Here is a 12,238-nt window from a genome sequence, read left to right on the forward strand (position 1 = left end):
ATTAATATAGCAAAATCAAATATAGTTAGTAGTTTTCATCTTAACTTTTTCAATTCTTTGCTTCTAACCTTTTTATATTCCTGTTAAAGATGTATCTCTTGTAAATAGTATAGTCTTGAGTTTAGTATGTTTTAAATCAAATGTTTTAAGCCTGGACTTTTAAATAGAACGTATAGACTGTGTAAGCCACTAGGGAGTAGGATGGATCCTTCCCCAAAACTTGGTTGGAAGGTTGAGGCTGGTGACGCTATGCATACACATGTTTGTATGAAAATATTTGCTACTGACATGGCTGAGGCTGTCTGAGAGAGCAGGTCAGGCTAGGAAGACAGGCTAGACTACTGTACTTCCACTGTGACCAAGGGACTAGTAGCTATGCTATGACCTTGAAACTCTTTTAAAATAAAATTTTAATTTTAGAATCATTTTAGATTTATAGAAAAACTTCAAATGTGCCAACGAGTTTACTAATTAAAGTCTGTGCTTTACTCGTATTCCCATGGTTTTTACCTAATCTTCCTTTTTCTGTGTGGGAGCTTAATAGAAATACAGAATCTTAGGGCTGGGGTTGTGGCCCAGTGGTAGAGGGCTTGCCTAGCATGTGCAAGGCCCTGGGTTCGATCCTCAGCACCACATGAAAATAAATAAATAAAATAAAGGGTATTGTGTCCAACTACAACTAAAAAAATAAATATTACTAAATAAATAAATAAATACAGAATCTTAGCTCCACCACAGGCCTAGTGACTCAGATTGTACTTGGATAATTTTAAGACATTAAAGTTTGAGAAGTATTGGTTAGAAAAGAAAATTTTCAACATGAAATGTAAAGGGGAGGGGGAGAATAAAAAATACTAAAGAGAACACAGAGGGAGAGAATGAAACTCAGGTCCAAGTGTAAGTAGAGTCTCCAAAGAAGATTAGTGAGAATGGATTAAAAGCAATATTTTAAGAGTGAATGGCTGGGGCCGCTCGCCGCCTCGCGAAGGCCATGGCTTCCAAACTCCTGCGCGCGGTCATCCTAGGGCCGCCTGGCTCGGGCAAGGGCACCGTGTGCCAGAGGATCGCCCAGAACTTTGGCCTCCAGCATCTCTCCAGTGGCCACTTCTTGCGGGAGAACCTCAAAGCCAACACGGAAGTTGGCGAAATGGCAAGGCAGTACCTGGAGAAAGGTCTTTTGGTTCCAGATCACGTGATCACTCGCCTAATGGTGTCAGAGCTGGAGCTCAGGAGCGGCCAACACTGGCTACTGGATGGTTTTCCAAGGACAATAGTACAGGCTGAAGCCCTCGACAAAATCTGTGACCTGGATCTAGTGATCAGTTTGAACATTCCATTTGAAACACTTAAAGATCGTCTCAGTCGACGTTGGATTCACCCTCCTAGTGGAAGAGTCTATAATTTGGACTTCAACCCACCTCATGTGCATGGAATTGATGACATCACAGGTGAGCCACTCGTCCAGCAGGAGGATGATAAGCCTGAAGCGGTTGCTGCCAAGCTAAGACGGTATAAAGATGCAGCCAAACCAGTCATTGAACTATACAAGAGTCGAGGAGTGCTCCACCAATTTTCTGGGACGGAGACGAACAAAATCTGGCCTTATGTTTACACACTGTTCTCCAACAAGATCACACCTATTCAGTCCAAAGAAGCCTACTGAGCCTGTCCCATGGAAGAACCAAGAAGATGTGGTCGTTCATTCAATCATGTGTGTAACATTGATGCCATGTCCAAATTAGAAGTCAGCTGAGATAGCTTACAGCATCTTTTCTGTGTAAATGGTGAACTGATAGGAAAACTAGTAAATAGAAAGGGCTCATGAAGAGGCCCTCCTCTGTCTTTCAAAAGAAGGCAACTCTGGACCTGTCAAGCCCTTCACAAGCAAGCCAGTGCAGGCTAGATTTCAGGTGTCTAACCTACACTCTAGTTGGGTTTGGACAACCAAGTTGTTGCTTTAATAGCCTCTTTTTGCATGTGATGACGGTGGTCTCTGGTTCTCCCCACCCTTCCAAGGTATTGAAACACAGAACCAGTAAACACGAGAATGCAAAGGACTCTAGTCTTGGCTTTGCCACAGTTCTCTGCTTTGTGCCCCCTCGTAACAGCGGAATTGAAGCTTATTGCTCTCAGTGGTTGCTTCTCTTGAGTGACTGTGTTCACAATTCATTTTTTTTTCCTGCTAAGAGTAATGCCTTTCATCCATGCTCCATGGTGTCCCTCCTTTGCAGATATCCTGGAATGAAAGGATTTGTTTTCTTACATCTGTTTTCTCTCATCTTAGGATATTAAATAGAGGCTATTAAATAATACAGATAGTTGCTGCATTTATCCCTCTCAAATTTGTTTTTTTATGAACTGAGAGCTAGGGGTTACATTGAATCTCTTCATGCATCATGAACTGAGCCATGCAGAGGGTCTTATTTAAATGCTGGTCTGATTCTCATGGGCTTGTTCTGCTCATTTTATTGTGAAAAAAAATTAGAACCTCCCCCGCTGAATCTTTTGGAATCCTCAAAAATTAATCTATAGAAATGTTGGAAGATCATATTTTGTGTATAGAGGAAATAAGACCATATGGAATTACTGGACTAATAGAATAGTTAAGCTTTTTATTCAAGACAACAAAATGAATTTTGAATATGCTGCTAAATATTGATGGTGACAGTGTTTTTTCTTCTGTGAGTGATCCAAGCTGATTTATAAATAGTCTTTAAAGGGAACAGAGCCTTGTGGGGTTGAGGAAAATATTGCACTAGCTGTATCTAGATTAAGTTTGACAGCTTTACAACCCCCCATCCCCCCATTCCAAAGATGCAGTCTATGGGGTGGCCATATAGCCTAGAAATAAAGATCTTAATATTTTGCTAAAAAAAAAAAAAAAGAGTGAATGGCTGAGAACTTTCCAAAACTAATGAGATACCAAGGCTCAGATTGTAGAAGCTCTAGGAACACTAATGAGGAAAAAAAAGAAAGCCCAACCAGATACATAAGTAAATCTATTGCAAACCAAAACCAAACAAATGAATAAACAATCATAAGAGTAACCAATTTTTTTTCAAAAGAAAAATAGATTACCTTCAAAAGAGCAAGGATTAGACTGACAGCTGACTGCTATCAGAAATTGGAATGACATCTTCAGCACTGCTGAATAACAGTTGTTTATCTAGAATTCTATACCAACAAATAAAAATTCTTCAAAAATGGTGGCATAATAGACAAAAAAATGTTAGAAAATTCTAGATAAATAAAAATTGGAAAAAAAAAATTCTGCAGAATTTCACTGAAGGAAATATTAAAATACATCTTTGAGATAGAAGGAAAATAATCTGAGCTAGAAATTTGGAGATGAAGAAAGAAATACAGAACAATGAAAATGAAAACTAAAGATAAATCAATTACAGAAAACAATAATAACATATTGTGGGTTTAAAAATATATAAAATTTAAAATGCAACCAATAGCAGAGAGTTAAAATGATTTTAAAACAAAATGTTGCCTTACCCAGAAAGAAAAGGAAACACTAATATTGGATTTTTATAAGTCAGATGCATGATAGTCTCTAGGATAAATATTAAAAGTATGATTTAGTTGAGTATGGTGGTGCATGCACACCTGTACTCCCAGTGGCTTGGGAGGCTGAGGCAGGAGGATCACAAGTTCAAAGCCAGCCTTCGTAATTCTGCAAGGCCTTAAGCAACTTAATGAGGCTCTGTCTCAAAATAAAAAATAAAAAGGGATGGGGCTGTGGCTCAGTGGTACAGTGATTGCCTGGCATGTGTGAGGACGGGGTTCGATCCCCAGCACCACATAAAAATAAATAAATAATATAAAGATGTTTTGTCTCTCTACAACTAAAAAATATTAAAGAAGAAGACGGGAAAAGAAAATTGAGGGCCTTATGCTTTGGCATCAGGGGAGATTCAGGCACAGAGCCTCTTCTCGGAGGAGGGAATTCTTAACCCATCCCAGCCTCTGACCAGTCTCCTTTCCTTGCCCTTTGGGCCATCTTGGGAAACCTGACCTATTTTTCTCTTTAGTTATTGTCTAATGACTGTAAAATTGGTCACTAAGTTATTAGTTTCAATTATTATACTTTTAATTTCCAAAATTCCCATTTGATTCCTTTTAATGATTTTTAGTTGTGTGGTAAAAATGCTTAAGTTCGTCTCTTAGCACTTTGAACATGAAAAGCATAGTGACTTTAAAGTCTGTGTGGTAACTCTATTATCTGAAGCTCTTGTGGGTCTTGTTCTTCTATTGTTTTTCTCCTGTTTTTGTTGGTTGTGTTTTGTGGTCCTGAAGATTGAACCCAGGAGGGCTCTACCTCTGAGCTTCACCCCCAGTCCTTTTTATTTTATTTTGAGACAGGGTCTTGTTAAGTTGTCCAGGGTGACCTCAAACTTGCAATCCTCCTACCTCAGCCTCCCAAGTAGCTGGGATTATAGGCATGCACCACTGTGTGGTTTACCTGGGTCATTTTTAATCTTGTGCTGGACATTGTATTTATAATTTATTTTTGTAGAAATAGAAGACTAAAATGAGGCTATAATTCCAGAGAGGAATTATGTTTGCTTTTGCCAGATTTCTAAGTATCCAGCCAGAATAAACTGACAAGAACTTCAGGGATGGAGATGACTTGAAGCTGAACTATAGTCCTGCAAAGGCCTAAGTACTTTTCTTTCTCCTTCTAGAAGCAGGGGCCTCATCGCTGTCCCTTTCCTTCTGGCAGGCCCTGAATTCCGCTGCTTGATTCCATGTGTAAACAGTCTGTTTAGACTTAATTCTAAGCAATGGGTTGAAACAGTACCCACAGAAGCCTCTGAGAGGAATGTCCTTCCCTCATCCAGAATTATTCCTCTTAATATTGGCAAGAAACTCCTTCTATTTCCAAGTCCTCATAGTGTGGAAATCCACACAGCCCAAGTGCAAGTGCTTTCAATTGGAAGATTTAAAAAGACCAATTCTTCTTTCTCCCTACCTAGAAAAGTACAAACCCAGTTTTAAGAGTGATATGGGAGCCAGATATGCTGGCACATGCTTATAATCCCAGCTGCTTAGGAGGCTGAGGCAGGAGGATCATAAGTTCAAGGCCAGCCTCAGCAACTTAGCATGCTCTAAGCAACTTAGCAATACCTTGTCTCGAAATAAAAAATAAAAAGGCCTGGAATGTGGCTCAGTGGTTAAGTGCTCCTGGATTCAATAGCCAGTACCAAAAAAAAAAAAAAAAAAAAAAAAAAAAAAGAGTAACATTGGAAAAGATGTGAGTTTTGAGATTTTCAGGCAGAAATTTAAGTCCAACTATGTGATTCTCATATTATTGGACATTAGAATGCTGGGTCAGATTGTTGAATGTGTTGAGGATGCCTAGGTTCCATCCCTGGAAGTTTTTAGTTCAGTGTGTTTTCTACCAACTCTCTGGAGTGATTTAATACAGGTGGCCCCTGGACCACACTCTTGGAAAGCTCTTTGTAATTGTGGATTTAGCTACAAAACCCTCAACGGGCTGTAATTAGAGCAAATTCTTTGGCTTGATTCTGCCACTGTCTTTGACAACTTGGGGTTTCCACTGTGTATCTCTGATTTTCCAAATTAATCAAGAGATGAATTCTTGACTCACTCCCACTTCCTCGAATATTTTTTGAATGAATATATGAGGTCAACAACACTATAACCCGGCCTCTTCAGAAATATTTGCTCTTTAAACTCTCTGGGTCTTCTTCTTGTGTATTAATATCAGTTAAGCCTATTTACAATAATATTCTTTGTGGCCAAGAGCAACTTGAAGCCTCACCATTCTTAGCACAGTCTGTACTGTCCTGTGCCACAGCTCCTGGGAACAGGGATGTCCCAGGGAGCAGTACCTCAAGATCCAGCTGCTTGTATTTGGTTTGGATGTGTGTGGAACAGTCCAGGCACAGGGGATAGCCGGCTGTCAGTGGCATCAATAAAAGGAAGCTTACTAAATATTCTGGTTCCCAACTTGTGTCCCTTATGAATCTTCTATGGTCTTCTATGGCCAAGTGGTCTTAGCCTGAAAGTAGAGCAGTTGAAAATTATTCACAAATCATTGTCAAATCAAGATGGCAAATAAAGATGAGGAAATAAACCCGCCTCACCTATTTCTATTCCTTGTCCTAAGCATGCAAGCTCTAAAAGCGTGTGTTTAATTTTTGACAAAGTCAGTTCTTTGGGGATGAAGGTGTAGAGGGAGAAAGAAAAAGATGACAGAGGTCAAACTCCATTTGGGTGCTCAATTTGGGTGGTTGTATGATTAGGTTTGAGGACATGTGCTGAGATAACATAAATACTTATTGAGCACCTATTGTATTCCAGGCCTTGGTCTAGGAGCTAAGGATAAAGTGGTGAATCAAAATCAATTCCTGTTCCTGTGGAGCTTGCATTCCCGGGAAGAGCCACAGCCTCAGCAGTGTGATTATTTGCGTCATGTCTCATTATAAACAAGTAAGAACTGTGAGGAAAAAGAACATGGTCCTATTGCAGTGAATGACGAAGGGCACTGGTCTAAACCAAGGGTCAGGGAATATCTCTGAGGAAGTGGTGCCAGAGCCCAGGTCTGAAAGAAGGGTGGGGATGGGAGATGGCTGGTGCTGGGGCAGAGCCATGGGGGACAGAAGAGCGAGACAGTCCAGGCACTGGCATTGTGTGTGCCATGGCCCTGCACAAAGATGCAAGAGAGTGTCTCTTGAAGAGGAAAAGAGTAGGGGAACTGGGGTGTGAGAGAGCCGGTGAATGAGGGCCAGAGGGGAGCGTGCAGAAGCAGAGGATCACACAGGACTTCCTAGACCCCAAGAGAAATTTTGGATTCCGTCCTCATAAATGGGGCACCCAATGAAGGTGGCAAGCAGAGCAGAGCCACGTTCATATCTGTGTTTTGAAAAGACAACTCTGGATGCAGTGAGGCCAATGGAGAATGTCAGATGAGGAGCAGGCAGGGGCAGTGAGGGGACAGGGCAGTATTAGCTTTAGTGTAGCAGTAGGTGGTAGAGACAAATAGACAGATTGCAGAGACACTTAGGAGCTAATGCTGGCTACAAAGTCGCAGGAGCACCTGTCCTGACTGTGTCGTATGCTCTTGCAATTTCTCTGTCACAGCCCAGCAGGAAGTGTCTAGTTGGACATCTGTAAACCTGACAGCCTCTGCAATTAGCCACACAGTTCAGGAGAGATGCCTTCTCAGAGACCCAGCACAGGTATGTGAGAAAGCTGGAGGCAGAGCAGCTGTCCCCTGGGTGTGGCTCTCAGTGCCCATATGAGGGTGCAGAGAAAGCTATCTCTTTCCTTCATGTGCCACAGTCTCCCACCTCTCCACCCCTGTTGTCAACTAGCTCAATTAAATGCGTTACTTTTCACCCAAGAAGTTATTTTGATTATCCTAAACACAGAGGATGCATGAGCTCAGAAAGAGTTAAGTCAACCCCCAAACATTTTCTAAGTAAAGTTGTATGTCCCCACCCTCCCCATTCTCTTCCATTTTGTGTTTCCTCTCTTTTGATCATATTTTTATGTAGTTTTTCCTCTGGATTTCCCCATCCATGTTGAGAACAAATGACATGTTAATGTGTTCAATTGGTATCATATGTGGGTAGCTTTGAAAGAAAGTGCCAGAATGTGTGAGAAAAGTTATGGAGCAGTGGAAAGTATCCATGGCAATGATACCGTGTTTAGCAAACATATGAAGAAAATTTATGCTGAGATAATCAAAACATAACTCAGAGGTACACTTTGGCAGGTTCAACTTAAAACCAGTATTTTCCACTGGTTGACTGCAAGGCAAAAATAATATTCATATATTTTGTTCTCTGAACTTTATAGTAATAGTGAAGGAGGATTTTTCAAACTAGGAATAATTCAAACTGCCATATGATTTTAGGGTTGGTACATAACTCAGGAAAATACTGAATATCATTTAGAACAATTCTGAATACATTTTCTTTGCAGTAAGATGGGATCTCGTAAATTCAGCAAATATCTCATCTTGATTGTTGTTTTTCTTGCAGGTTCTTAAGTATTTTAAGACAGAAGCATTTCTTAAAAGAAACATTTATGTGTCATCCAAAAGTGCTTTTGTAATGTAATTGGTATTTATAAACAGTGAAATCCTTGGCCATCACTCACCAGTCATGTGGCCTCCTGCCATTCATTGAAATGTTCCCAGGAGCAGGTATTTCCGTATATCGTGGTGTGTTAGGAATTACCTAGAGTTTAGGTCTCTTGTCTCAACTTGGCCCAAGAAAAAGCAATTAAAAACAATAGCATGATACAGTTTTCTGGTAGAAAATGGAAGGACTAGTACTTTAGTTTATTGAAATGAGGTTAACATAATACCAGAAAGCAGTGACTTATAAACAACAGAATTTCAACAGAAATTTCTTTCTCACAGTTCTGGAGGCTGGACTTCCAAGATCAAGGCACTGGAAGATTTGGTGTCTAATGAGGCTCCAACTCCTTGTTCTTAGCATAAAGCTTTTCATTATGCCCTCACATAGTAAAAGGGGAAAATAAACTCCTGTGGGCCTCTTTTCCCATTCATAAGAGCTCCACTTCTATGACCTCATCATCTCCCAAGGCCCTACTTCCCAATACTACCACTTTGGGGATGAGATTTCAAGATAGGAATTTGCAGGGACACAAGCCTTTGGGCCATAGCAACTTGTTTTTGTGCTGGTTTAGAAATTGATGTGAATTCCATTTTCTTATACCTAGAATAGATCTAAATACTTTAAGCATTGACTTATGAATTCTCTGGGACTTGAATCTTGGGTTGTTCCACACTTGTCCATCTAGGGCCTGGGAACTGCAAAGCTGTGAAGATATCTAGAAAGTTCTAAGTGTGGGGGGCTTCCTGATTATTAAAATCTGTAAATCCACCAGATATCAAGGATATCAATGGTAAATGCAGTAAGTGACCAGTTGGTGAAGATTGTATAGTTATGGCAACAAATAGCATAGAGTCCTTGCTAATGGTAGATGATTCATTGTTGGTAGGACTTTTTCCTAGCAGCCTGAGTTAGACATTCCCTGGGTTGTAACATATATGTGGGTTGTAATATATATATACATATATATACATATATATATTTAAAATATTGTAAAAACATAAAATTGGGACTGGGGTTGTGGCTCGGTGGTAGAGCACCTGCCTGGCATAAATGAGGTTACTGGGTTCGATCTTCAGCACTATGTAAAAATAAATGAATAAAATAAAGGTATTGTGTCCATCTACAACTAAAAAAAGTTAAACATACACACACACACACACAAAATTGCCTCTGATCCAATTATACACAGAGCCACAGCTAATATTTTGTTATATGATCTTAAAGTTTGTGTTTTTTGTGATCCACATTATTTTCTTTCATTCAGAAATAAATTATGAATAATATACCATGCTGATGAGAACAACCTGGAAATCACAAGATGGCATAGCCTCGCACAGAAGTTTGTACTTAGTAAGCACTCAGCAAATACTTGAAACAACCATGTCAAGGGCAGCATGGTCTAGCCTTGGCGCTGCTCTTTATAAAAACGCACAAGTCTCTCTATACACTCGGTTGATAACATCTCTGTTTTGGGTGATCTTTGTAATTATCTGATTCTCAGATCTTATTTTTCTTTGTCTACTCTTTACTCTCCCAGACTGGTAGAGGTGGCCTTCTATGGAAGGATGCTAATCCAGGGCCCCCTCCACCCAGGTGCTCAGTGCTCAGCGTCTTCCAGCTTCACACCCCAATACACACTCAGGGGACACTCGGTACAGCTCCTGTTCTTCTGTCTGTCCACCAACTAACCCCCCAAATCATAATCAACTGGCTAAGAAGGATGTCTTCAACCTTCCAGAACACCTAACCTCATCTGAGATTAGCAGAGTTAAACAATCTTCCTCTGTGTCCGAAAATCAAACTGAGTCATTATTTGGGTTAAGTAACTTTCTAATCCACTTATACCCAGGAGACCTCCCATGTTGAACACTGTAGCTTTCCTTCTTCATTTTCCAAGTTGCAAAAAAAAAAAAAAAACAAGAAAAATCTGGACTATGATCCTGTGATTCTCTACTCAGTACCATCAAAGGGAGGGAGAAAAGTAGGGGAGCCAGAGGCCACATGAAATAGAACATCACCTACTTTACCTCAGAAGCACAGGCTCTTATCTTCAGAAGGAAATTCTTTCTCCCTAGAAAATCAGATCTGGAAAATTCTTCCAAACAAGGTTCAAAAAAAACAATGACTCCAGATGAAACAGCCTCAAAAGAGTAAGCACCAGCAAAACAGAGGATTTAAAAAACCTCTCATTGCATGTATACTGCCAAAGAGTTGTTTTCTGTTAATTGGTGGAACTTCAGGTTTAGCTCACGTTGGCCCCTTTCCTCTTGAACAAAAGCGTCTGGGCTATAGGCCCATGGGAGGCTACCGTGAAAGGCCCAGGGAAAGATCTCAATTTCCAGCCAGGGGAGAAAGCTCAGGACCACACTGACAGGCAGACTAGGTACTGAGAAGCCTCCTCCTCCCTGGCCACCCCCTCCCACGGGAAATGCCTGCACGTCCCACTGTCTGGCTCACCCCAGACCAGACAATAAAGTAATCACTTTTGTTGATTAAAAATCAACCTATCAAGAATATAAATATTCCTTTCAAGTAACTGTATTACTCTATCTGTGAGGCATGTAGGAAGTCTGCTTTCTGTCATTTTTCCATTAAAATGCAGTCCTAATAGGAGAATTCCAGCTACCCAACAACATCTGCTCCAAATTTTCCCCTGATTCATGTGACCATGTGGCCAAATCCATGTATAAATATAGATAGATCCTGAGAGAGATCTCATCCTCTATACAAGTAAAATGTGGAAAGATATATTTCATTACATCATCAACTTTGTTTTAGGTCTTAGGGACATCACATTGTCAACCAGATGTCTATGTCTCCAAATTTATTATTTCATATCAGTGAAACCTGAGTGCATTAGATGGATAAGTTCCTTGTAATTTATCCTGGATATTTTATGTAAGTTATTCCCTTAACAACTGTTGGCAAAAGAGGAGCAGCAGGTTCTATTAACTTTGTGCTACAGCTGGGAAAACTCACTGGTCCCACAGCAAGTCAAGAACCCAGCACCCAGTTCTTTTAACCCTTAGCTTATTTTGGGGATAGTCTCATCTAAAGGTTATAATTTTTTTAGTTAAAAAAAAATCCAGAAAGATATACTGGCCAGACTTTGTGGGAGGAATAAGATGAAGTGACAGTGTTATTTTTTTTTTGGGGGGGGGGGGGTGGTCAGGAGGACTAGGGGTTGAACTCAGGGGCACTCGCCCACTGAACCACATCCCCAGCCCTATTTTGTATTTTATTTAGAGACAGGGTCTCACTGAGTTGCTTAGGGCCTCACTAATTTGCTGAGGCTGGTTTTGAACTTGCAATCCTCCTGCCTCAGCCTCCTGAGCTGCTGGGATTACAGGCATATGCCACTGTGCCCAGCCAACAGTGTTATTTGAAATAATGCCAGGAAGTTACCATGTCAGAGTGGCCCTTGTCTCTGGCTCCTGTGTGGGGAATGGACTGCCGTGGGCATGGTGGATAGGGAAGGCTATGCTGATATTCCAGGTAAGAGATGAGAAAAGCTTGGACCTGGGTGTCGGGTGCTGACAGTGTAAATGAAGAGCAAAGTCTACTTCAAAGATGTAGAGGACAAAAATCAGATGGATCTGCTTATAGTCTGCTTATGGGAGTCTATTCTTGTGGGAAAAGATGCTGAGAAGAGTGGTCCCAGGCTCCTGAATGGCTGCTCAACCATTCATTAAGAAAGAAAAACCAAGGGGCTGGGGTTGTGGCTCAGTGGTAGCGTGCTCGCCTAGCATGCATGAGGCACTGGGTTCGAACCTCAGCACCACATAAAAATAAAGACAATAAAGTCCATCAACAACTAAAAAAATATTCTAAAAAAGACAGAAAATAAAAAAAGGTCTGTCTGGAAATCAGATCAAAAGTTTGGTCTTAAACAAAGTGACATGATGTTCAGACACCTTATGGAGGTGTCAGCTAGGAAAGCACACAGGAAAGCACACAGGCAAGCGCTGGGCCTCACTCCCACTCACCCTGAGCTGGCTGTCCTATCACCACTGTGATAGGCTAGTGTTGCCTGTGAAGATTTGTTATGGTTTGAATGCTTTTATCCACTCAAAAAATTCATGTTGAACCTAATGCTCAGTGTGGTAAAATTGAGG

General features: G+C 40.7%; 1 protein-coding gene across 1 annotated transcript; it reads left to right on the forward strand.

The window, feature by feature from the left end:
* Nucleotides 1-982: 982 nt before the first annotated feature.
* Nucleotides 983-1,904, forward strand: LOC114097266 (adenylate kinase 4, mitochondrial). The gene has a single exon (XM_034636415.2). It carries the CDS (start codon nt 992-994, stop codon nt 1,661-1,663), a length of 672 nt encoding a protein of 223 aa, XP_034492306.2. The 5' UTR covers nt 983-991; the 3' UTR covers nt 1,664-1,904.
* Nucleotides 1,905-12,238: the final 10,334 nt, after the last annotated feature.

The sequence above is a fragment of the Marmota flaviventris genome, chromosome 5, assembly GCF_047511675.1.
Source record: "Marmota flaviventris isolate mMarFla1 chromosome 5, mMarFla1.hap1, whole genome shotgun sequence".
NCBI classification, from domain to species: domain Eukaryota; kingdom Metazoa; phylum Chordata; class Mammalia; order Rodentia; family Sciuridae; genus Marmota; species Marmota flaviventris.

Coding starts and splice junctions, on each gene's coding strand:
- LOC114097266 (XM_034636415.2), top strand. CDS start 992: ATGGCTTCCAAACTCCTGCGCGCGGTCATCCTAGGGCCGCCTGGCTCG.